Source organism: Trachinotus anak, unplaced genomic scaffold (assembly GCF_046630095.1).
Source record: "Trachinotus anak isolate AG129_WGS33_773 ecotype Australia unplaced genomic scaffold, CSIRO_AGI_Tana_v1 ptg000002l, whole genome shotgun sequence".
In the NCBI taxonomy this organism is placed as follows: domain Eukaryota; kingdom Metazoa; phylum Chordata; class Actinopteri; order Carangiformes; family Carangidae; genus Trachinotus; species Trachinotus anak.
The window spans coordinates 27,307,429-27,335,364 of record NW_027273853.1 but is presented as its reverse complement, the minus strand read 5'-3'; the positions used below and the strand labels follow the sequence as shown (position 1 = coordinate 27,335,364).

Sequence of the window (27,936 nt, the reverse complement as noted above, 5' to 3'; positions counted from 1 at the left end):
CTGATTCAACTTTTAGCTCCTACTATCAGGAAAGATTTAAAAAATACTGGATGCTGCACTTCCCACAATGCAATAGCATCTTTCATACTCCACGCCCAGTCTGCAAGGTTTCTCTTAAGCTCAAGTGGAGGTTACACCGATGACATCACTCTGACATCATCACAGGTTTTTCTGTGTCCAGCTCCTCCAGAGCCACAAGAGTTAACACAACTCTTCAGAGGATGAGTGTTGCTCCACATTAATCTTTTCAGTTTAAGAAAGACGTATAATAAAAGTATAATAAACAGTCCAGGACAGACCCACATCAGAAATATACTGACATTTATTTACAAATACATTTGCATTTGCATAGACATTTAAAAATCCAAAATAAAAGTTATAAGATATTATAGTAAACAGATTTAGGAAATATTGTTTTGCGCTGCATAATTTAGCACAAGGAAAACTTGTCAGAATCAAAACTTACAAACTGATGTTTTCATCTTTATCACATAAATATCCATAAATAAGATCTCTATGTATTTAGTCCAACAAGTGGAATCTTTTCACTTTGCTAAGCAGCCATCACGATCGTTATGTTTTATTACACTCATCATCATCATCATCATCAATATTATGGTCATCTCTATCACTGCCATCATTACAGACACTAAAAATATATAGTTTTGGTTCTTTCTGAAGCGACGTCTCTGTGTTACATAGTCATTATATAAAAGCTTGAATTCTTTCTTCACAATATATTGAACATTCATTAAAAACGACACTGTTCACTGTGACACAGACCAGTGTTATGTTAGTTTACATTAGTTGTAGCTCAACCCTGCAAAGCCTCGACAGACCTATTCAGCTGGTTATATTAGAAACAGTGTTTTGGTGACACAACCTTCTTACAAGTTACCTGAAGACTTCATTATGACTGCACTGCATATGTTAAAGAAAATCACCTTAAAGTATAGTCAATTTTTTTCTCTTCAAAAAAATAATGGTTATACTTTTCTGAAACTGATGCTGCATGTTATTTTACATGTGTAAGAATATATGTACAATAATGAAGCGGTAGTCTTTTTTCAAACTACAAAATTTGATAAAAAATGATTTTCGGCAGTAGTAGAATATTCTCACTGTTGAGACTGAAATTGTCTGAATTAACTTTGTTCTGCTTTAGTTATCAGTACTGCTGTCGGGTGTTTAGGAGAGACATTTTGAGGATCCGCCAACTGCTATCAAAACCTCCTGCTGTCCAGTCAGATGGGTCAGCGATCGTCATCCAATGAGGATCTGCGGGGCCAAATGCACCAAAATCAAATGGATGGAGTGAGACCCGAAGGTGGGTCCTAGGAGTTTAAAAACAAATCACCTGAAATGATTTCGAAAATATCAATTTCCACATTAAAATGCGCAACTCTTGTTACCTAGCTGACTCTGTGACCTTTGACCCCGAGATCCTCACAACAGGAAGTCTGACAGACTGGCTTCATGCCTTCAGCTCTGTCCCTCTGTCACCACGACAACACTCCGTCTACCTTTACATCTAGATGCATCCACACAAACAGTATCTATCCACAGACGTATTCACCGTCCTTCTCTGTCCGAAAAACATCTGCTCGCTTCGATAACATAAAGCTGGTGCAATTAAAGAATCTCTTCTTCTGTACAAGGCATCTTACAAAATATCTTTTTACATCTTTGTTTTAACTTTAATGACAAAAAAAAAAGAGAAGGACACGAAGGAAATATTACCACAGGCTTGTAAAAATATATCTCCGCCATAGTTTCAAACATTTAGAACTCTGCTTTAGACGACTTTAACAGTGCATTGCATTAGCGGCCTGCGTCATAATCTACCTCCTGCAGCTTTGCAGATGATCAATAAGTTAAATCTATACTTTCAAATGAAGATCAGCATGTTCAAACATCTGAAACCAAATGTGTTCTGTCACCAGAGGTTTCTGTGAGATCAAACACGGTGGAGGGAATTTCTGTCAACTGTTACGAACGTGCAGTGTAATATTGCAGAGCAACGTAGCTTAGCACGGTAGCTTAGCGGCCAGCAGAGAAAGAGCTGTGACAGTGAGGACAATACGAGGAACAGTCGAGCTGCAGACAGTTCGGAAGAAGACTAAAAATATCTGTTTTTTCCTGAGTTAGTTCTCCTGGTGAGATGATGCAGTTTGGGGGGTTCTCACTCACTCACAGTCTCTACACACTTTTATCTATCGCACACTTTTCTCTTTCACTCTTTCATCCCCTTCTCTTCTCCACCCGTCTTCCACATCCACCTACCATCTATCACTTCCTTTCCCCTCTCTCCCTCTCTGAGAGAAGACAGGGCAGTGCTTGCATGTTTGTGTTTATTTCCATTTGTGTTGTGCTATTGGCAAATGTTTAGAAACCAGGAAGAAGAAGTTTGTATTTTAAATATTTTTTTGACTTTCTAAGAATGATTTAGAACAAGTTGTACAGTATTATTCTTTACAATTAAAGAGTTAAAAGACATATGTACACATTTGTGTGTGTGTGTGTGTGTGTGTCCCTCTCTTTCTCTCTATGGCCCGACTTCTATCTGAATATTATAATGTTGTGACTGGCGATCAGGTGATGATGTGGCTGCTGAGGTCAGAGCACTGAGAGCGCTCGTTGGTTTAGTTTTATAATAGCCCAGAAAGGCCTCCCAGCTGTGCAGAAATCACTGCGTTGAGGAAATAGTGCAGACTGGATGACACACACAGACGGCCGAGCAGAAGAAAATAAAGTGTTGACGGCTGAAATCAAAAAGCAGCTGATTTGCGTTACAGTATGCACGGATGGATTAGTTGCAGCGGCGCAGGAGTCTTCAGAAGCGGAACTTCCTCCTTGTTTGTGAAAGCTGTGGCTGCAGAGTATGAACTGGTTGTACAATCTGGGCTGGTTACAAAAGAGGGTGGATGAAGTCTTGTGCCCATTCAGGAGAGCTGCTTCTGTGTTAGAATTTCTCATCAGGGATGACTGTGTTGAAGGGGTGGTCCCAGAACGTGGAGGTGATTCCAAAACCTGGAGAGAAAAAAGATTATATTAGATTGATCAGACAAAAAATAGAAGCAAGGAAAATCAAACCTTCAAAATGAAATTGTTCCTCAAAGTTCAGTCTGGTTTCCAGTGCTCACCTGCTCTCTGGTGTTCAAAGTGGTGTTTGACGTGGTAGGCCTTCAGGTTGTACATATATGAGCCTCTCTTTGGCGAGCCGTAATGAAGGTAGTAGTGGATCATATCGTACACGACGTAGCCGCACAGTCCCCCGACAAACACAGATATCCCAAGGATCTCTGGCAGCGTGCTGCACAGGATTAAATAGAAAAGGCCCACCACTAAGGAGGCCAGGACGGGGGGGAAGACCAGCCGAGAGCCGTCAAACGGAGACTGTGGAGAAAAGACGTGAGTCATGAAACTGTAGAAGTAACAAGTAAAAAAGCTGAATTGATTAAAACAAGTTGACAGTATTGTACATTAGTTTTTTCATGAGAATGTTTATTTTGAGAGGACCACAAAAAAAAAGTGAATGAACCTACACTGCGTTCAGAAAGTATTCAGACCCCTTCACTTTTTTCACATTTTATTACAGTATGTTGCAGCCTTGTGCTGAAATTGTTTGAATTCATCTTTTTCCCTCCTCAGTGTCGACTCAACGGCCCAAAGCCCAGAATCTGAAACATCACATTCACCAAAAACCACACGAGGTGGAAGGAGCTGCCTGCAGAGCTCAGAGACAGCATGTATCGGAGGTTAAAAATCAATTCTGCTGCGCTGAAGGTTTTCGAGACAGTGGCCTCCATCATTCTTCTTCTGGGAGACATTTGAAACAACCAGGACTCTTGAGATGACGGCCCGACCAATTTTCCTCACTTCGGTATATAGGCAAATTTTAAACAAGTCATCACAGATTATTTTTAACCTGTCTCAGAAACTGAGTCACTTTCACCTGAAGTTTATTTTTTGGAGAATTTATTTATGGTTCTGTTAAAAGCACCTGTGCACGTACCATCAGTACGCTGGAAAAACAAGACTTCTTAATTCAAACTGTTGCTGTCTGGGGGATGATATTGTCCCTCTGTTCACCAAAAAACAGATAATTTGTTTTCATTTGTTCCAGAGGCCATTAGGTTTTTAAACAGGTGATGCACATTATAATTAGGCAGGACGTCCACCTGCTCTGGCCTTTGGTGCAAAGTACGAGCCTGACTGACTCTGCATGGCCATGTGTATGTGTGATAAGCCGCTGGTGACTCTGTGATGTTGTGATAAAACGTCTTCTGGTTATTCTGTGAACTAGTTTCACCACGAGGACAAACAGCGTCTATCTAGCTGTTGCTTCACACTGAAGAGGACTCGAGGCTGTAATCACTGCCAATGGACTAATGACAAAAACAATGAATTTAAACGATTTTAGCATCAGGCTGTAACCGAACAAGGTGTGAATTATGTCAAAGGGTCTGACTACTTCCTGAAAGCACTGTAAGTGGAAGAGGAGAAGAGCTGTTTACTACCCGCAATATGAAATTATTCATAAATGTCTGCGCCATAAAGGACAGCATAATCCAACAGATGTGCGTTTCATGATTAAACCAGTTTTATGGTCGTGAGACATGTGCGTTTGTACCTTGTGATGCTGTCCGTGCAGGAGGAAGTGCAGCGTGATGAGGTAGTAGTTATGGGCTGGTGGTTTCATGTGAAAGACAAAGCGATGAATGCAGTACTCGATGAACGACCACAAGAACCAGCCCATTAAAAACAGCAGTGGGAAAATGTACTTATGGACTGGGATAGAGAAGTCTGGGAACACACACACACACACACACACACACACACACACAAATATAGATACATAGGTAAATGCACAATGACTGGTAATGAAAATGATGAAAACAAATACAAGTAGTTTGTATTGTATATTTGTGAGCGTATGAAAATGAGAATGTGAACACATAAATGAAAATGAAAGCATGCGAGAGTCTCTGCGGTTTTTGTGTGCAAAATGTAAGCATGCTTTGCATAGGGAGGTGGGTGTGTGGTACCTGAAGTGACGATTATCCTTGTGGTGCCCTTTGCCAAGGTGGTGTAGGAGTACCAACTGAAATAAAACACAAAAGGAAGCCACACCACGGGAACCCAGTACCTGTAGCAGGAGACCAGACACACTCTTTACACAACTGTATAAATAATCACACTCTCATGCTCTACTAAACCTCATTTTTACAGGAAGAATAGTCAGTCTTTGTAAGTATTGAACTGTACATATTATATTATTATCTATTTTTAAGTATTGTTACTGACTGTAGGACTAATAAAGGACAATCTTAATCTTAATTTTAATAGTAGACATAATGTAGTTGGAGCTGAAACCTCAGAGTAGCAGAGGAAATGTGGGTGTTAAAAAAAAAACTAACAACTCCCTCAGCAAGTGTGAAACTGCTCTTGAGCAAGGCTCAAACTACCAGCTGCTTCAGGGAAGTTACAGCTCTCAGTGCAACGGTGTGAGAACTGTGTGAAACTGAACTGGAAAGAAGCAAAGAGATTTTTTTCCTGCAATAATAACAACTGGTGTAATAAGTCAAGACAACTCTTTAATTGTAAACGTGGAAAAACTTCAGCACTTCTTTGGTTTTAAGTCCCTGAAAACACATTTTCTGAAACAGCTACTTACTACTGTCTGTTGTTTATTTAGTCATCAAACTTCATGTTATTCATTTATGACAATTTTTTACCATCACATTACACATTTGCTTGTCAGGACGTCAAGAACAGATTAAAATGTTGAAACTATGCATGTTTGTCCCAAGCACGTGAAGACAGGCCTGTTCAGTCTGGAGAAACATCATATTTCAGGTATCTACTAAAGTATTATTTTTAAAAGAGGAACATTTTTCCACCTTGTCATATTCTCTTTAATAATTATAAAAAAGTATGCTGTCTCACCAGGAAGTCTTGGTGCTGGCCTCCATGAAGGGGTTTCCAAACAGTCTAATTGGTCTGTCGACTGGCTGGTGAACCCAGGCGTCATATTTCTCTGCGAGGTGTCCTACCTGCCACGCCAAGGGCTTCCCCCAGTCCACCAAGTCCTGTGGAGACATCGACGATGAGAAATCAGTCAAATGTATTCAGTACAGGTTATAATCACTGAGCTGGAGAAAGCACAGAAGTAGTTTCACCAGTGGGGGAGAATCTCTTCACTCCAGCAGGGGGCAGCAGAGAGTTGGCAGCTGTTGAGCTGCAGAGGGACCAGTCCATCCAGGAAGTGACTGATTACTGTGTTTGTTTGTGTCTGTGTGCGTTTTCTCAGGTTTACTTAGGTGTAACTGAATTGCTGCCAGCAATAACTGAAGATTTTCATTCAGAGTCCAAGGACCAGAGGCTCAGCTACTTTTACGAGCTCCTCGTGCTTTGATGCCACACGTGAGACATGCAGCTGTGGTCTGATCCAACGAGGGACGTTATACGAGTTTCACACTGATCTGTGGTCAGTTTTGTAATTTCCACAGGAATGTTTCAGGTTAGAAAAAAAACAGGTGGGAAAACTTATTAGTCAGAGCTTGTGATGAAAAAAACCATAATCAGTCCTTTACGCAAATGTAATATATGTACATACAATGTACATATAAAATAAAACAATATATTTAAAAATTATACGTAAAACCCTTTTTTAATTTTATATATTAACATACATGTCTAGCTCATATAAATATGTATGTTTATGTATCCAGGTGGAGGTGTCTCACTCGTGATGCCTCTCTGACGACACTGGTATCAGGCACAGACTGACACGGTCACCCTGATTACTGAGCGACAGGCTGATTACAGGTAAGTATATGGTTGTCAAGCAGGTGATAACGTGTTTATCTCGTACCCTGCTCTACTTTCTCCCAAAAAACATGAGTGAAAAATGCTTAAAAGAGATTAGACACTGGAATCCTTCAACATCAATTCAACATTAAAGTCAATGCAGCAGAACCAGAGATATTGTTTCCTTTATTCCATTCATTCTTCTTGTCAAAACCTGCTGCCTACATTACCCACAATGCAACTCAACAACCACCAGCTCAGCTAATGTAGCCTCCAGCCGCTAGTGTCGAGCAACGATGAGGAGTGGATCTCTTGAGGTCTGGTAACTTCATGTCTTTCTAATTTCACACCCCCACATTTTTTTAATTTTCAGACTTAAGTAAAACAACTTGAGCTAATTTATCAGATGTAATGTGCACATAATAACAAAAGGCTTCATACAACTTTTTTCCACATCTTAAACAGACTTTGATGTGTACAATCTGTGGAGTTAAATAAAGAAAAATCTGCAAAATTTATATTTAGTGCAAAAGCTATTATGAGCGATTGCCAGATATTCACGATGAGGAAGCCGCACCTGAGTACCTGCATCAGCTGCTCGTCAACAAGCCTTTACCCCATCTGACTGAGAGAAAGCTTTCTGAAACGTTTCGTCTCACAAATATAGAAAAAAGAAGTGAAACTGTTGTCATGTGGTGGAGATAATCACACTTGTGACTAGTGCATAAGTTCGCACAAGACAAGTGATGGAACCTTTAGTCACTTTAAAATCCACTGTCCTCAAGAGAATAACACCTCAATTAAGCTTAGAAAACATACAAGTCATGGCTACTTCACATGACAAATATCACACGGATAATAAATATATATCTTTGTACTATACTCCTTCTTAAAGGTACAACATGTAACACTTATTGGAGCTGAATAATTCTACTTAAGCCAAAAGCAAAGTGAAAGAAGAACAAACACTGTGAAATATGCTGTTATCTAATTTATTATCACACTGGCCTTTGCTGATCTTCCTGCTAAATACTTAAAACAGAAATTCACAGTCAATATTTACTCTGAAAATCAGCAAATTTCAGTGATACTAATGTTTTCTTCTGAGGTCTAAAGTTAAAAATGTGAAGTTTGCTCATGAGAACAAAGATGAGGGTCTTGGTTTCTAAACTAAAATTACCAGGTGAAAACAGATGGAAGAAACTGAGCCACGTGTGAAACCATGAGTCGCTTATCTGTGGTAAGACGCACACCAACAGGCAAACACCCACACACACATATACCCACACACACACACACAGCTGGCCTGATGCTTGATCCAAAACAACTGGTAAGTATCTAAATATCAACATTACAAAATAAGGTTTAACTGAGCGAGAAGGTGCCCTCATATGAAGAATTATTTGCTGTATAATAATTACAAACCTAAACCACAACAGCTTATCAACAGCAGGAAACATTTTTATGATCCACAGTTTCTCATGTTTAGTTTCCTTTTTTTTTTAAATTACCAAGAAGAATATCACATGATGAAAGTGGTGACAGTGCAGCCAGAATAAGATTAAAGCCTCCTGCATTTGGAAAATGGTTTGGTTATTGAAATCAAACCACAATGGAGCTCTGTGTCGGGAGTGTCTGGGGCAGAGGATTTATTTTAAAACAACACCAAAACACTGGAAACGGAATCACAGCTGTTAAATCACCAGTTTTACTGGAACGACTGCAGGATTGTGTGTAGCTGTAAAGACGGTGAAGCTGTGAGGCGCTGAAGCTTACGAGGCCCAGTCAAGCTCTGGTTTTACGATGTGAATAGTCACGAGCTGTGCATCTTACTCAATACACTGATGTCTGGCAACGGAGCGAACAAGACGGACTGGTTAACTCCGTCGTCACATTCTGCTGAGTGAGGACCTGGTATGCTGATACAACTGATTGAAAAGAGGAAAAACACTTTCTAAGCCACATGAGTATGAGTTAAATGAATGAATGAGTCCTTATGTGTGTGTGAACGTATGTGGTTTCACTTACAAAGACAAACTGTGACCCAGAGCTCACGTCTCTGTGAGCTCCAACAGTTTATGGTTAAGACTAAGGTGAAATAACACAATCAAATTGCAAAATAAATGTACTTCTCATCAGTTACAGTTACTGAGAAATGTATAGTGATTAAATTACAAAGCATACATGTGAATATATTCTTTTTAAGAAGCTTAAATGTAAAATATAACATGAATTCTGTTGCTTTGAGCAGGAACGTCTTCTTCTGGAATCTCTGTGGACAACGCTGATGAGACAGGTGATAGATGTGAGATCTAATGACACTAACTAACTTAATCCAACAGTGTGATTTCATTAAATATTGACCCAGAGGGGTCATAAGCTTGTTAAATTTCTACAGAGCATCAGCAGACTAAAGTAATGGGACTGAAAAGTAATCAAATACTTTCATTTAATTAAAACTGTTAAAGAGCTTATTACATTACTTTAAGGGGTAATTAGTAATGTGTAATCTATTACATTTCAACAGTAACCTTCCCAACACAGGTCGGGTGTTATGAAATTATTAATTATGTTGTTAATACGTGTGTGTTTGTGCACGTTTGTACATGCTCTTGTCTCGCAGTGTGAGAACTAACAGACGGGACATTTTTGGAGTAAGTCAGGGTGAATAACCTGGTGGCTGTTCACTCTTCATCTATCCTCATCACCACACACACACACACACACACACACACACACACAAACACACACACCCCTCTCTGTTGTTTGGTCGCTCTCATCTCTGTCCACAGCACGTAAACCTTGTGCTATTTAACAAACACACACACACACAGAGATACTGCATGTAGAAACACACCCTCTCCTTGTCATTACATACCAGTGCCTTCCAAACACACACACACACACACACACACACACACACACACACACACACACACACACACACACTCACACACACACACTGACCTTCTCCAGGTCCACAGAGCTGCAGCGGTTGTACGGGTCGTTCTCATCCTCCTCCTTCACCTTCACGTCTGTCGTCTTTTCTGCCGTCTCTCCTCCTGTGTGTTCGACGACCTTCCTCCTCTCTCTCAGAGTCTGAAGGAAAACGAGACAGAAATGGAAGAGAGGTGAAATGATGATCAGATCTGTGAGGAGATGGACGAGAAGATGTCTCCTTCCTTTTGGACGGACGGGTGATTGAATGAATCATGTCTGTAGCCCCTACGTACGCCCCAATTTCTGCTTTACTTCAAACTATCATTTGCATATTGTTTACACAGTGCCTTAGAAATGTTAAGACAGTGGTAATGTATGGTTAAGATGTGCATATAATAATCTCTGTGCTTGTGTGTTTGTAATGTGAGTTGCACAGCTCATTATTTCCGGTCTAACTGTCCTTTGCTCTTTGAATACAACAGCCTCATCACTCTGTGACATGATAAATGGCTATGGCCCCACGTGACATGCACCATAACACTTTATATTTATAATCTTCAACCTCTGAACACCTCTGTATGTTTGAAAAACACGTACAACTTTAATAATTCTGCTGCACCGTTTTTCCCTTAAAATCTGAATTATTGCTGTTTGTCTTGATGAGAATGTTAATAAAGCCAAAACCATCCAAACAACACTACCTGTGATTTTCTTACAGCCCAAATAACAGAATCCACACGGTAACTGTGTCCTGTAAAATCTACATAATCCCATTAGAACGACCAGACACTGACAACTAAAGGAAGTGGAAACTGCAGCCGCCTCACGCACTGACACAGGCGTTTTGTATGGTTTCCATTTGCAAGCAGGCGTAGGATGTCATTCAGTTAAATTCAAGTTGTTCAACATTTTAAAAGAACTTTGATTTAGATCTGTGAAAGAAAAATCTTACAAAAAACAGAAAAGATTATGCAAATGCAAATAATCAGATGTTGTCAGAGGGGAAAAAAACCCTGACTTTACAAGCTATCTGGTGTAATGCAAAATAAATACATTAAGCAACATCAGACACAAAACACATCTGCTCGTACTGAAAAACGGCTCAATTTGAGTGTAAACTTTCTAAAAGAAAACTGCATCCAAAATGTATAATTTTAGTTTTGCACAGTCACAGCTTGCAGACTAGGAAGGAGGTTTATCTGAGCTGGCAGCGTCATCCTCCACAGATACAGTGGTTGTGGTATTAGCTTGAATTTGCCCCAGGTCCAACGGTTTTCTATGGTTGCACAGTTTCACTCACCAACCAACAAAATGAAAACCAACACATTTCACTGATCCCATTTACCACTTCACCAAAATGTGACTTGACGATCAAGCAGCAAAAGGATATAAGCAGCTCACTGCAAAAGTGACAAATGGAAGCAGTGTATTTAGCCATATGGGTGTGAAATATACAAAGTGGGCGGACTAATGGGAAAAGTGTTAGGCTGCAGGTGTAGTTTGAAAAGCAGACATACACGTTTCACCTGAAACTGGGTTGATGTTTGAATGTGTTGTGACTAGCATGTACAGCTGCTGTGCAGAGGCAGGCCGCAGCTGTTTAAAGACACCTTTTTAACTAGGGCTGGGTTGAAAAAAATCGATTCTGTGATTCAAATCGATTCATAAAATCCCAAGACCGATCTTTTAATATGTGCCTTTTACAGTCTCCCGTGGATGTTTGAAGCTGTAAGCACTACTAGTCTCATGTGACCAGCCTTCTCATGCAACACGACCAAACATCTGCAGGCGGATGTACGGTTGCATTTCCGATGTAAAAGCTACGAGGACAGCAAAGAGCTGGACAAAAGAAAAGCCATATGCAAGATGTGCAAAAAGGAGACTCAATAAGAAACTGTGTGCACTCGTTTGTACAAACTGTAGCATGTTAACAACACACGTAACTGACCTACTTATTATTTCTTGACATGTGTGTTTAAACCACATGTGAAATAAGCACATTACTGTAAGTGCTTTCGGGTCCATTCTTTTTTCTTTTCTTTTCTTTTTTTTTTTTTTTTTAAAGATATTTCTTGGGACATTTTGCCTTTATTTGACAGGACAGTAGAGAGTGACAGGAAAGGGGCAGAGAGAGGGGGAATGACATGTACGCACCGGGTCGTCCCTCGGGTCCGTTCTTAATGTAAATATTAATATTCTTAATAATGCACCAGGTTAGAGGCACCATTTACAGCATAAGTGATCTGAGGATCTCATTCATATCCAAGCAAAACTGGTTGTGACTGAAATATCAGAGAATTTCAGTAGCTAAAAGTAATTAAAATTGTCTGAAAACGGTTCAACTTGAGCAAAAACTTCCTCTTCTCCACCAAAAGAAAATTCAAATAGCAAAATGTGTCCTTTTGGTGATAAACAGAAAGGTGGTTGGCAGTACTGTCCTCCACGGACAACAGTGGTTGTGGTATAAGCTTGAATTCATGTCGCCTAGTTTAAACTCAGAAAACTAACCCACTGTTTATCCGAACTGAATCGATTCAGGAAAGGGTTAGCACACCGCGGCCTCCTTTCACATCTACACATGGTACATTTTGGATTAACTATTCTAACCCATGTCAAGTGGCCAATGCCACTATATTCCTGTTTGTATGTGCTGCCATAATACTGCTTCTCTACCGGGTGCGGATAGTTTGTGACTAAGCATTCAATATACACATCCAGCGTTATTAACGTCTGTATTTTCTCCCCTCTCTGATCTGCAATTGGCTCCTCTGCTCTTCCTTCGAGTCTGCCACTGGCTGTCAGTCCCCGTCAGTCAAGTGAAATATTTATCAGCTGGCTGGGTTCAGACTCATGCACAAGTACACACACAGGTCCCCTATGGTTTGTTACTAACATCACCTTGGCAATTCAACACCTGCAGAGGCAATGCTACACCCTCCATTATCACACTGCGCTCAGGCAAAAAAAAAAAAGAAAGAAGAAAGAAGAAAGAAAGAAAGAAATAGGAAACAAAGGGACGATAACCTGTCCTGTCATTCCTGGAGAATAGATTTGATGTAACTCACTCTGACGTCTAGTTACATGAGACCAATAATCCAGTATTATTGGAAGCACTGGCCTCATACTACTACTGCAACTACTACAACTAGTAGTAGTAGTAATAATAATAATAATAATAATAATAAATAATAATAATCAAAATAATTACAATGATGAATATTAGACAGTATGATATGTTATTATAGTTATTATACTAAGAGACTTACCATTTACTATTTCTGGCAGAGAATTATCATTAGCTCCTTATCTGGCATACACAGTCCTGTAGCTCTTTATTAAAACAGTGGAAACCACTTATACTGAACACAGTTAGAGCTATCAAAGAGCTGAGGACAGAATCATTCCTACACAAGATATTTTATATATATATATATATATATATAAATATAAATATATAAACTGTGTTCATTGTAGGTCTTTTCATACTTGACAACATATGAGAGTTGTTGCCTGCTACTGAAAGCTATCACATGTTTAGGCTCTCTTCTATCTTTCTTGGCGAGGTTTTTGGACCCTGCCTCCTCTCCCAACATAAGTTCACTGTGTGTGTGTGTGTGTGTGTGTGTGTGTGTGTGTGTGTGTGTGTGTGTGTGTGTGTGTGTGTGTGTGTGTGTGTGTGTGTGTGTGTGTGTGTGTGTGTACCTGTGTTTGCTGTGCACAAGTTATCTTGCCTCCTGTTCCTACTCGGCTCACGTTTTGGGACTTTTACAGTGTGTAATTATTTCTTACTTTAACGGCAGCAGGTGTGTTACGTGAGTGGAGTAATGCTTTAAGTCTGTTACGTTAGCATGTTATTTTATCTTTTAATAGCAACGCTGTCTGTTTTATTCCTTTATATTCATGTAATAAATATTGAAATATCAATTAGATGGTGATCTGCATGAGAAAAAAGGAAAACAAAATCTGTTATAAAAATCATCTGCTTGTAGTGATCAATTTGTTCTGGACAGACATGATCACAGATTCCAACTTTGGTTTCCACTGTGCAACATTTTTGGGAAAATCAATTAATATCAGTATTAGTAAGACATTAAAACGTACAGTCAGTATAACGTCTTTTGTTTGGTGTCGTTATGGGTGTTCCTCTACATAGTGACACAGACCTGATGCCAAAACCCACTCTTAGGATTTGGTAACACAAAATAGCGTAGCAACACATATTTGCACACATTTTCCAGTTCATTTGTCTCTTCTCCTAGAATCTTTAGGCTTAATCACACACAAACACACACACACAAACACACACACACACACACACAAACACACACACACACACACACACACACACACACACACACACACACACACACACACACACACCAAAACAAGCAGTGTGATAGGTTTATGTTTGTGAAAGAATTAAGCAGACACACCCTCTGTATCAGCGGCAGCCACGGCCTACAGGAGCCTGTGAGTAATGTGTGACTCTGAAGCTTCAGGTGACTCTGTGCCATCCATGAACTCCACAGGTGTGGTGCGGTAGGGGGGTGTGGCCAGTATAAGGAATGTGAACGTCCCACCAGGTTTTTATTGAAACCGGTGGAGCTGCTTATTTTTATTGGGTAAGACATGGCACTGATGAGTGTGATGAATCCTAATCCTGTTTGGAAACAGCTCTGACACCGACACTGTGTTTCTGGAGGCTTACAAAGTCTGTTCAAGGCAAACAAATTGTGCCGCAGCCTTTCTGTGCTGCACAGGTGTTACAACAATGACATGGTCATTTTTATGGCTGCAGTTTGTGGCGTGCAGTCACATACAACATAACCACAAAGTAGGAGGGGTATGCACTTCATACTAAAGGTGTTGGTGGATTTCTCTTGCACCCGTTGTATTTTGACTTTGAACAAACACTATTTCGATTCTGTCCAATGTTAGCTATAGTGCTAAACACAAAGAAATCCACAATCATCCTAGTGCTACATGGATTGTTTTATGAAACCAGGTGCCGGTATGTACTGTTAAGATCCAGTTAAGACGTAACTGGTCTGATTATTCAGTGAATGAATGGGTCAATATCTGCGAACATATTAATGTACTTACACAGACAGACTTTATGTTCAAATGTTCTTGCCAAACAAGCAAAGCAAACAAGTCGACTTACAATTCTGCTTCAACAAATATGTGCAAATTTCCACATACCACTTTAAGTATTTTCCTAAATACACACAGTACACACACCCTACACATGTATCCTCTATTGCATAACACACTCACAGGGTAAATCATGCCCACTGCGCAACACAAAGGCATAATCTCCAAGGAACTGGCAATGGAAACATACAAGTTAATAAGGACCTGCAATCACATGGCTCACATCAACCCATCAGGATGATACAGGACAAATACACAATATTAGCTTGGTTAGTCCTTAAATAATCTTTAGCTTTTAAAGTGCATTTTACATTTTACATTACAATAAAAATCTCATGTTATTTTGGTTACACAACTCCATTAGCTGATAACATCCTCAGATATATGATATTATGTCATCTGTCCCACTCTGGTTGAACAAAATGATATGAAAAGCATCTGTGGTTGTGTAGGAACATAAACGCTTCCAGACACCTGTGTTATGAGGGTCAGGTGGACTTGATGGATCAAGCATGAAAACACTGAGTCACGTTATTAATTTGCCTCACAAATTTCAGTGGTGGTTTACTGCAAATTATCCATCCTCCAGCCAAGTTTTCTCTAAAGAATATCATCTATTAGCTGCTTATTAGTAATAGTAGGTGTTGGTGGAACAGTTGATCACAGTTCATAATTTTGATAACACGTTTGCAGATAATATCTAAACCAGCAGAGCTTGTGTCATGGGCGTTTGTCAATGCTGCATGACTCTGCTAAAGGGAACTTTGCATCAGAAGGTTCTGAGAGGAGGAACATTATTAAACAAAAAAAGATTATCAGAGTCCTGTCATGTGAATTATTGAGTAAGATATGAAAAAAATACAGGGCCTGGGTTCTTTTGTTGCAGTTCCACACAACAGTGGTTAAATTACTTATTACTCTTTAAAATGTAATACTGAAAGCAGAACTTCGAAAAGAAATGTTATCTGCTGATTCTTGGAGGCTTTGACAGAGTCAAATACCCAAAACATTTAAGAGGAATTTGTACAAAATTTAGTTCATTATCCTTTTTATCTTGATTACTTTCAATTTTTTTAAAAATTCATTTAAAAAGCTTAAACACAAAGCAGTAATATTATCTTTTTGATTCTACTATATGTTTCTGTCAAAGAAAAAAAAATGAAAAAAGCTGGAATGTGTTAAGACTGAACAATTAATCGTAACAATATCGAAATCGCAGTGTGGTCAAATGCAATATCCACATCGCAGGAGCTGCACATTTTTTGATAAATGCAAAATGTGTCACAACAGACCATAAATGAACCAATGTGGTGCTACGGAGATGCCCCTGCTCTACAAATCATATTGTCCAGACATAAGGAAACATGCTTGTTTGGTACAAGCCTTAAAAAAGTGACATCATTATCATTTTTTTATTTTTTTCAGTGAAAATGAAATACAGAAATGACCTTTCAACTCATATCGCAATCACAATATCTGCCAAAAATAATCATAAGCCTTAGAAAGTATGACCGTCAAATTAAATTTCACATCAAGTCACCTATTGAGCCAACTATCCAATACAAGATGGTCACAATCTCTCCAGCTGTTTATACCAAACATTATGACATCACAGTGAAGTTGACCTTTGACCATTTGGATATAAAATGTAATCACTTAATTTTTACCCTATAGACATTTGAGTTAATTTCTGTCATAATTAGTGTATGAATTTGTGAGTTATCGCCAAAATGTGTTTTGTGAGGTCACAGTGACCTTTGACCTTTGACCACCAAAATCTATTCAGTTCATCATCGAGTTCAAATGAAGGTTTACACCAAATTTGAAGAAGTTCCCTCAAAGTGTTACTGAGATATCACGTTCGTGAGAATGGGACGGACAGAAAACCCCAAAAACCAACAACAGAGAAGAGAGATAAATGGACCAAATATGAAAATTATCATTATTTGCAGCTGTAAAATTAGTTTTATTTACACCCAACCCATGACAACCCCCTCCCCACCAGAACAAGTCCATCTGGAATTATAGGACTATGTATTGCTTCCTGCTAAAAGGACAATTTTGTGATCAAGACAAGAACCTTCCTGTTTGCCATTTAGTCTGCATGAGACATTCATATGAGACAGTTTCTGCTCTTGTTAGCTTGGAGTAAACTTTTACTTCAGGAGCTTATATGTAACTTATTCTGCTATTTTACTTTATTGTATTCTTTCAACTTTTTTTCCCCCAATCACACTTAATAGACTCCTGATTGTAATAGTTGCTGTAAAAGTTTGACCATTGAAGGATTAAAGAGAGCTAAAAATTAACTACACTGGCTGTAATATTCACATTTTAAGATAACAAACAGACACTAAAAATTTGTTAGCCCCTAAAACCATCAAGGTTTTTCATCCACCTTTGATGGTATCACGTGGCAGCTGCCAAAGGCTATCTCTGAAGCTTATAAAAACTAGGTGAAGTGTACTTTCAGCATCTGATTAAGTTTTACATATTATTTACACAGATGATTTTTACTTTGCAGTGGAGCACAGAAAGGCCAGTGGTTGAAAAGAAACAAATCTCATTAGGGAAATTCAAAGCCACAGCACCATGGGTACCAGGTGCTCCTAAATCTGTTCATCCACTGGGACGCCAAAGTTTTAACGCACCTGCCTGGTACAACCAAGACAGGAAGTAATTCAGCAACAGCCTAAGTGAGTGATCTCATTTACAGTTACACAACTTCACCTTGAACAATATAAAAGGAAGAAAAATAATGTGGAGTTTAGTTTAGGTGAATATTAAACTACAAATATGGAGAAATGTTGCCCCTCTGACCCTCAAAGACAATAAAAACATAAATACTGCAGTGTCTGTAGAGTTATTTTAAATACACATTACAGAAGGATGAATAAACCTATGCTTCCCTACAATGAGTAGATCTTTTTAATTTCTCAGGTAGAAACTACAGTCTGTTTCACATTTAACATCAATATTTTCATTTGGTGGATTTATAAAGATCTAGTGCTTTATTTAAGGGCACTAGAAACTTGCCTGCCTGCTGCCTCCAGAGATCAGTGTGTCTGTGTCTATGAAAAGACTTGCACAAATGTACAGTTTCTAATTAACCTTTTTTGTGATTTTTCTCTTTTATTTGTTTAATTTTTAAGTCAACATTTGTACAAAGGCAGAACTAGTATGGAGATCTTTAGGTAAGTAAAAGTGGAAACACCCCAATGAAAAAGTGCCCCACTACAAGTCCTGCATCAAAGACTGATTCAAATAAAAGCACATTAGCATCAAAATGTACTCAAAGTATCAAAAAAAAACTCATTATGCAAAAAAGCAGAGTGTTGTCAAGAGAGAGCAAATTTGACCAACTTTATATAGTGTTGGGTAGGTTAATTGGTATCAGTGTTTTTTTCAGATTGATCAAATGTTTTGCATGTAAAATCTTATTGGTATCCAGCATCAACTGATTAAAAGTGTTGGCATTAGGACCAAAGCTGGAATAATTAGTTAATAACTTAATCAACAGAAAATTAATCTTCTTTGATAGTACTTTCAGTATTTGACTTTTTTTTACATTTTATAGAATAAACAATTATCTAAAAAATAAATCTGTAGATGAATCAATTATGAAAATAATTATTTGTCATGCTTTGTTTTCCATTTGGATAGGAACAACTTTTCACGCAGCCAGAATCGTACATGGAGATCTTCAATTATCCATTTCAAGAAGGAAAATGCAGAAACATTAATGCTACATGTTTTCTCGGTTTAGCTGATATAATGTGTGCTCATCACCTTTTCAATTTACAACCTGAAAATATGCATACTGACAAAAGCAACGTGACTTTCTGGTGTATTTGTGTGAGCCGTTAGCTATGATAAGGACAATTAACCTCTGAGTGTGAGAGGAAGTACCAGCCACAATGACCCATCATAACAAAAAAGATCTGTGATGATAACATATGCTAAACATGTGAAGAACTGGAGAGGATCGCAAGTAGGCTGTGGGAGTTTTTTGTTGATGCAAACTGAAAGTCTCAAAGATTACCGTCAGAAAATGAATTATTTTCACTGCAAATGTCAAGTTGCCCACACCCTGCAAATGTGTTCCCCGAGCAGGACTGTGTATTCATAATCTAATTCAAGTCGTTGGTGTTCATGTAGAATCTGCGTTGAAATGAAATAAAATGAAACACATTGTGTGACGCTGCTTGTATACCGAGTATGAATCAAATGTATTTTACAGATATTTTTCCTTGTATTGTTCCTGAACTCTAAACACAGGTGCTGTAACCCAGGTAAAGGCTGCCATGGCAACATATCAACAGTGTCCAAGGGAGGTGAGGACTTAAGTAACCCCTACACCCCTTTCCTCTGTGACTCACATGTCTCCGTCTCACTGTCTTTTTCTTTCCGTCTGTCTTTCATGATGCTCTCAGCTCCGTTTCAGTCACCTGCTCTAACACATTCTCTACGTCACAGCCTGAATGTAAATCCAGAAAGCTAAAGAACAAATGAATAGAAGGTAATTTGCTAGTGGATAAGCAAACACTGAAAGCAAGAGGAGGGAGTTCAGTAACTAATTGTTGGCCTTCATCTGTATATCTGTCGATGCAGGAGTGCCTGTGTACACTCCTCAGGCCTGAGCTGAGACAATGGCTGGTGCGCTCTGTTGTTGACATTACCCTCACCCCATTTCAGCTCATTGTAATGTCGAGAATGCCACCAATTGACTGCATTATACTTAAGAGGTAGACTTCAGGTTTTTGTTAGATTGTTCTAGCTTCAATGAGCTTAAAACATTCATTTCTAATCTGAAACCTGCAAAAATGGGTTTAAGGTCATTGCCAGGTTAACACATTTCTGAATCTATGATTCATAATTGAATTAAAACACTTCAGATTGAGAAAAGACGCCTTGTTAAAAGAAAGCAGGGTGACTGAATGGTCTTATTTTACTGAGGAGAACAAGTTAAAGGAGTAAAACATAAGAGGTCTCTGTCCCTGCAGGAGGAGACATATAAAGAACGGCAGACAAAAAACAAAGGAGATGGTTAGAGTGGGGTGGCGATGTGCCCTGGTACCGTCACAAAACAGAAACTATACTCAGCCTCTGCTGGGAGGGGAGAGGAGGAGGAGGAGCAGGAGGAAGCAGAATGTGGGTGGATGAGTTAAGTGAATGTCGTGACGAAGAATAAAACTAATTTTTGAAGGACTGAGTTTGGTTGTGATCACAATAAGAGACAACATCCTTCAGATCTGTGACAATTTAGGTTAGCATGATGGACAACCAGCTGATGCTTCAACTACTAAAGACACATGCAAAGAAGTAGTTAAATATGGGTGGTGGTCCTGACTACAGTTGTAGCTACTTTGGGTGGATTTGATGGTTATTTAATATCAAAAAGATTTAGAGTAAATGCATCCAAGACAGATTTTCTCACACCAGACTCAGTCTAGCCAAATGTTGAAACAGTGTAAATGCATCAAACTCTCCAAGACGCATACGTAAGCTTTACTTCTCCCAACTGTACCTACATCACTGAGCAGTCTGTGGACATAATCCCCACAGGGTCTGTTCCTGTCATAACAGCATCTTAAGTTACACTAAAAAATACAGGCATACAGACGGCATAGTGAGTTGTAGTGTTAATCTGATGCAGTTGTTTAACTGAGACATATGTATATCGTTAAATATTTTAAATTAGAACTTGGTTTTTCTCAAGACTTAGGATACTTCAAATGACAAGTTTTTCTTCATCATACAGTAAATATCAAGCCTGTGTTTTATTTATAAGCATAAACGTCTTAATAGATCCAGTTCCAAGGTCTCCTACAGCATCACAGCACATTATGTTGTCCCTCCCTTGTCAGTCACTTTGGATAAAAGCCAAATCAGTAAATATAAGTGTAAATGTGTGACATGCCAATATAATACAGGGTTGGGCTGCCTGACAGTCATCACTATGCTGAGCCCAGCATTGTGAAGGAAGTGTTTATTCTAATTATTATACCAGCTATTATTATAACAGCTCCTTGTGCCTCATTTACTAAAGGGAGAACATCTTATTTAACAGTTTTTACTGCCCAGTGAAAGCACGTTTTAAATCAGCGAAAACATGAAAATTATTTTAAAATCTACCTGTTTTTTTTTTACAAGTCTTATTTGTATTGCAAAACTGAGGATTAAAACTTACATAAAGAGCAAATTCTCCCATTCGTTTAACTCCATGAACAATATGAAATATAAATTAAGGAGTTGATTTGAATTTTGCTTTGACGTGAAATAATAAATTGTTTTATTCCAGCTGCATAACTTTCTCGTCATCAGGGCGTGTGCGTGTGTGTGTTTCCATCATTGCAGTTTTCACTTCACTGTTTACAAGCGGTGATAGGGAGAGTGTTGGGACTAAGGGTGGAGGAACAGTGTGTCGGACAAAGGTTGAGGTGGTGTTGCCCTCTGGGCTGCCACTATGTAAGCAGACTCAGTCATGGTTTGTGGAGTTAAGATTCTGTGATCAAAGGATGACGATGACAGTGTCCTATAGGCTGAAGCGAGGCAGTTGCGTAACTCTGGTCTTCATGTCCCTAAAATGAAATAATACTGGTAATCATAAAAAACATCTCACACACTGACACTCATTTTGGCTCAGTTACGTTCTAAAGTTACAAATTTCCTGGAGGTAATATTACACATTTATATTGCCTCAACTGTGCCAAAACCTGCATTTCTGGTTAATCTGAACTATTAAGTAACTTGACTTCTTCCTACCTGTTGTATAATAATCAATGCTACACACAGAGTATGGTTGAGGATTCCTCCTGGATTCTAGCAAACGTAAAACTGGCCACCGAAGACGGCAGCAGGTGACCCCTGTGCTAGAAAAAGCTTTCATAAGCCCTGTGGTCTCTGGTTACAGATGAGAAGGGTCAGTCAGTCAGCCTGGGGAGGTTGAGGTTTATTACTTCTATACTGATATGACGGTTTTGTAAGAATGACACATGCAAAACCCAGAGCTCATCACCCAGAATAATTGGTCTCATGAACCAAATACTTCCTATGTATCCGCTCTGACTGTGTCCTGTCAGAAAGCGGATCACAGCATCAGTTTTACTTGTTTCAAGCCTCAGTTATTTGTCGCTCTTGTTTCATGTCAGGCAGATCTGACCACAATGTGTAAAAAACACCCGTTTATTACAGTAAAAAAATGCATTTTTTTGTAGATGTATCTTTTTTCTTTGTAAATGGAGCGTAGGTGACAGGTGAACACACACACAATAACACACATATCTCATGATTCACTATGCATGACCAACATGGGATGACGTGTTGGAAGAAGACAAGGTCGTGAAACTAGATAAAACTGAAATAAAACCTTATGCATCAGTAGTTATCATTAAAATAATACTATAATATCCACTGTTATCTTATTATGTAAATATATTAATGCATTGAAACCTGCCATGAACTAAGCTTGTGTGTAGCTATTTTCACAAATGAACCTTGAACACTGTGTAGAGTTCTTCTTTCACACATGCAACACACAACAGGACCTGCGGGAAATATTCTGTTTAGTTTGGGCGACGGTGGCGCCTGGTAGAGCGCAATTATTTTAATTATCAAGTACAAATAAATAACTGAACAATATACAAAGCTCCACTGCCTCACATTGTGTCAAACCAGTAAAAATCCTGACTGACTCAGGTTGATTGGTTGATTACATATTGTAATTGGCCAGTGAGCCCAGTCCCTGCACAGAGAGAGAGAGAGAGAGAGAGAGAGAGAGAGAGAGAGAGAGAGAGAGAGAGAGAGAGAGAGAGAGAGAGAGAGAGAGAGAAATTCAATGAACTGAGCACAGATCTACAGTGAAATCAAATTTACTTGTTTAAAATAGTAAAAAAAATAGAAGATGAACATGTGGCAGTCACTGTTGATTTTGTGGGTCACCACAAAAAAAAAAATCAATGTATGGGAAACAGTGAGAGGCGGCTGAGGAAAGTCTCTTTAATGTCCGGACATTTGATTCACACATACAGCTCCTACCAGGTAATGGTGATGTCTGTGTAAGTTCAGGGTTGCAGAGCATGTGTGAAAGCAGCTTATGTGTGTTTGTGTGTGTGTTTGAGGGTGTGTCTGCCTCAGTTCCCTGGTAGGAAGCATGTGGAACAAGCAGGGTTGAAGTTCAGTAACACCGCGGAGAGTTCGATAACGCTCTAAAGGCCATGAACTGTGAACGCTGTGGCTCACTCACACACGTTACACATCGATAACTCACACATTTTGAAGAAAATCTAAGAGAAAATAGTTTATTTACTAATCCAACAGGAGTTAACGCACTAAAGTCTGTTGACCTTTAAAAATCTATTTGACTTTAGGGCAGCCCCCTGATGATCCACCCAACGTTAGTCAATGAGAGGAGTCTTATTTCTTGACGTAAATCAAGCAGGAAATCCAAAGTGTGGGATCATGTTGAGAGGGTACAGGGTGACATGCAAACTCTGCAGGTAAACATCTGACCTCAAACATGGCTCAGCATTTCAAACATATGAGCAGCCTGTCGTTAGCCACTTAGCATGTCTGCTCGGGCTAACGTTATATAGTCTATATAAATATGTGCTATTAGGCTTATCCAAGTGTTCGTGTTAAGAGGGGAAGCTAAATTACCGGCAGGCAGCTCGCTTCGTGCATGCACTGAAAAAATTTATATTATTTATTTATATACTCATTATTACAGTTTTGTATTTCCCTGTAATGTGACACAGTGTTTCCAGTGTTATAACAGGGTTGGGGTTAGCTAACCTTTCCTCAGCCCTAGATTCAAACCATTTTCTTATGCTTTCCATAGATATATATTTTAATGATTAAATCAGTATCATAAACGTGCAACGCCTTGTTGATTTATGGCTTGATCTAGTCGACTAGGGAAATCTTTGGCCCTGTCAAATCCTTGAAACTGTGTCTCAGTACGTTAAGATGGCCTCATTATCTCATCTTGGTTTAAGACATGATCAGGGAACCAGAGAACAACTTGTAAACAGTCTCTACACCTGTCAGCGTTCAGTCTCATCGGCTCTTATTGACACACTGACGATTGTGTTTTATTTCATTGAATCAGAAAATACAACAAGCAGTAAAAACCATCATCACAATGTTAATTTATTACTCAATCACGGAGCCATACTCTGCTATTCAGAGGTGATAATGACAATATCAGTGTCAGCAGTCACATCAGCTGATTGTGTGTAAAGGTTGAATGGCTTCATGGCTCACACTCAGCTAGATGAGGAAAAGATAGACACACACACACACACTCAGCCACAGGTGCAATCATATCTTCACCTGGGAGTAATCTCATTACACAACAGCACTTATCCAACGCTGAAATGTTTCACCGCTCCCAAATTAGCCAACCACACACCATGATTAGGATAAATATGGGCAAACCCTCTGTCATGTGGTGTGTTTATGGGTCCCAAAGAGGGGAGGGGACAGGACGAGGATGGTTGTCGTGATTATCACATGAATAACTATCACATCAGGATCAGGTAACAGACGATTTCAATCTCATTCCTCCCTGATACTGTTGTCAGGTGATGGGCAGCGCTTCGAGCAGAGCCTCAAAAATGTAACTGCGTCTGTGGAGAATTCAAGCACTGTGATTGGTTGGCTTGGGCTGCAAGTGTTGTTTCCTACAGGTTTCCAATGCTGGTAGAGACTGTTGATAGTGACGACAGCATGAGGAAGGTTAAAGAAAGCTTCAGTCATGTTCTCCTTGTCTCCACATTTATATTTATGATCTAACAAAACCATTTCCAGCACAAACCCTCTCCCCAGACAAACTGATGCTGTCTGTCACAAAGTAAGAAAGTACACAGCTCAGTTATCGACTCATTTTCACTGGCCTGATAAGTCTGTAATAGTTGATCAGTGTTTCTGACATAATTAGATTGTATTTGTGGTGTGAAGAGAGTAAAGAGAAATTAAAACGTGGTAGTTTACGGCAAATGGAGGAGAAACAAATCACAAAGAAATCATTACTGTTATTTTTTATTCATTTCTTTTATTTACAGTGCATAAAGTTATGAGATCTTAACTTTTTGATACGGTGCAGCCTTATTATAAAATAATTTTAATTATCTTTTTTTCCATCTTCAATCTAAACTCAATTCTCCAACACACCAGTTCCTTCCACCTCCTGGGATCTAGCTGTAAAGTCCTTCCTGTCATCTCTCTCTTTCACAGGGTGAATGACAGTAATGTAAACAACTATGGTGACAGTCATTGTCTACTTCAGGTATCCAATGAATGTAGGACACAGTTTACTACCGTTCAACACATCCACAATGTCCATGTGTTGTTATAATATTGCTGCTGTTTGGCTGACAAATAACTGAGGCTTGAAACTGCTTCAACCCAAAGGTGAATCAATGTAAGACCAGAGGAATCCAATCCAAACATCCAGGACTCCTCCACAGAGGAGCACACACCTGGTTTAAGTGTATGTTATTGAACAGGGGGGACGCAGCCAAAGAAAGATGGTGGAAAAAGTGGGTGAGGCCGATGATGACACGTGTGTGTATGGGCTTGTTTTACTATATTTCAGGAGCCCAATGTACTATACAAATATAGTAAAACAAAGGTGTTTGTGCGTGTGTGTGTGTGTAGATAACAAGATCATTCATCTCCCTCTAACTAAAAAACCAGTAAAACCTGAATGACCAGGACTCAAGATTCCACCCTTGCTCTCTCGGTTGTGTGTGTGTGTGTGTGTGTGTGTGTGTGTGTGTGTGTGCGTGTGTGTGTGTGTGTGTGTGTGTGTGTGTGTGTGTGTGTGCGCAAGAATCTGAGGCTTTGTGTAGCTACCCAGTTTGTGCCGAAGGTATCATGTTACCCTACAGACAGTAACTAGTGAGCTTACGCTATATAAACACTGTAACCTTCCTCACCATGCTGCTATATCCTCAATATATTTCATATCATTTTTAAAACTTTTTTTATTTTTTTTCACAAAACTGAAATAAAGCAGGACACTCAGCAAAACTGACCTGATGTGAAAGACTTCAAGATCATTATCAACGTCTCAGTGTAAAGGTGCACTTAATAATTAATTAACTTCACTGAACAGCCACAGGAATTCAATAAAGCCACAACAGTTTCTCAGTTTCTCCTACATATATCTGCTAAACATCTTGTCTCTATGTCCAAGACAAAAGTGAGCAGTTGTGAAAGAAACATGGAAACTTCTTTGGTTGTCAGTTGACTGCAGTGGTCCTAGATCACAGTCTTGACATCTCTATATAGTTGCTTCAGGTGTTTTTCATCATTCTGTGTTAATTTTTAGTGTCTCAATTAACGTAAATTCATGTTTACGTTGTTTTGATGCATAAATGCGTTCACACTGACAGATATGGCAACGTGCAGTGCAATGTAAGTACCCGGATGCTGCACTTCTCACCCGCAACAGTCGCCATCTTGGCTACACACTGGAAGGGGAGGGACCGCCAACAAATTTTAAACCTTGTGAAAACAGCGGCAGAGGAAGAAGCACACATCGTTGGTGCCAATTACGGCCTAATTTCCATGTCACATGACACAGGGGGCACACACATGAAGGTAAAACCTTCATTTTCAAGTCAAGTGAGCAAAGCAGCCGGCAGATATTTAACGGAGGGCAATAATCGTGGTCATATGTTGTGATCGTCACTGCCAGTGAGTGCGTTTGATTTGGGACAACAACAGCCTGTCATGCACTACGTCAGCGAGTATTCTGTGTACACAGTGTACTACATATGAGAGTACGGACTGAAGTATTTGATTTGAGACACACCAGCTGTAAACACAGGACAGTCTGCTACAGTATTTACAAACCGGTATGTCAGGCAATAAATCCAAAGTGTGGGATCATTTCGAGGCTAAAGGACGACCCCAGACCAGGAGACACACAGACAGACAGTCATCAACCATCAACGTTGGTGCAGAGTCTTCCAACACATTCAGAAACAGGCGGCTTGCTTCATGTCCGAGCCTGTAAAATGTGTATCTTAAAGGCTTGTGATGAAGGTTTTCTGTCTGTAATGTAGCACAGTGTCAGCAAAGTTACTAATAATGTGTAAAAATGGGAGATATAATGTGACACTGAGTGAGTGGTAATAGAAATAGAGCAGGACCTGCAGGGAGCCAACGACAGGAGCTAGTTCCCCAGGTCTACACACACACACACACACACACACACACACACACACATTTCATGCTGCTAATTGCAACTGTGCATCGCCGTCAGCTGACTCTCTTCCCCTGATGCCAACATGTTTCACGGGGAGAGGAGTGGACGTGCACAAAGCTTAATCTAAGGACCTTATCCAGAGTCTAACCCGCAGCCAGGTTGTAGGATAGCGTATGCAAAATACCCCGAGCAGAAACACCGGCTTTGTGCTCTCAGCCTGTCCTGGAAGCACCACCACAGTATGGCTGAACTCCTTCAGGTTGCCTTATTTCCATCCCCTCCTCCCTCCTCTGGGTGTGTCTGAGAATCTTGTCAGTTTCTCTCTTCTGCAACAACACACCACTGAGTGTGTGAGTGTGTGTGTTGGTTTCCCCTCTGGGCTTTAACCCAGCCTGTTGCATCCCTAGATACTGTATACACACAGCTTCACCAGGGCCTAACTGCTGCAAAGAGCCCATTTCTATTATTATGTAAAGGTGACAAGATGGACAGATGCATAATGGAATAAAGAACAAGGTGGGGAGCAAAGAACAAATGAAAGAAGGGAGGAATTTCAAAGACTATAATTGCCTACAAGCAAATACACACAGCCCTAACCCATTTAATTTACACACCGTCACCTGTCTCTCAGGTATAGTTTTAATTTAATATTTTGTTATTTTCCCTTTAGATGTAGTATTTATTCTGTACAGAGCAAATGCCCCTCCTTATTCATTTGGTAAAATAAAAATGTAAAGGGAAAAGGGATGGGAAAATAAAGAATATACTAAATATATCATAATATTTTAGGAAAGTTAAGCTGAAATTCAATC

General features: G+C 39.4%; 1 protein-coding gene across 1 annotated transcript in view; it reads right to left on the bottom strand.

The window, feature by feature from the left end:
• Positions 1 to 304: 304 nt before the first annotated feature.
• Positions 305 to 27,936, bottom strand: part of fa2h (fatty acid 2-hydroxylase) — a 34,407-nt gene continuing 6,775 nt past the window's right edge. The window contains exons 2-7 of the mRNA XM_071459277.1: positions 9,781 to 9,912; positions 5,950 to 6,092; positions 5,049 to 5,149; positions 4,634 to 4,806; positions 3,144 to 3,396; positions 305 to 3,030 (exon numbers count right to left, since the gene is read on the bottom strand). Coding sequence (XP_071315378.1) covers positions 2,963 to 3,030; positions 3,144 to 3,396; positions 4,634 to 4,806; positions 5,049 to 5,149; positions 5,950 to 6,092; positions 9,781 to 9,912 — 870 coding nt within the window. The 3' untranslated portion in view covers positions 305 to 2,962. The remainder of the gene's footprint in view (positions 3,031 to 3,143; positions 3,397 to 4,633; positions 4,807 to 5,048; positions 5,150 to 5,949; positions 6,093 to 9,780; positions 9,913 to 27,936) is intronic.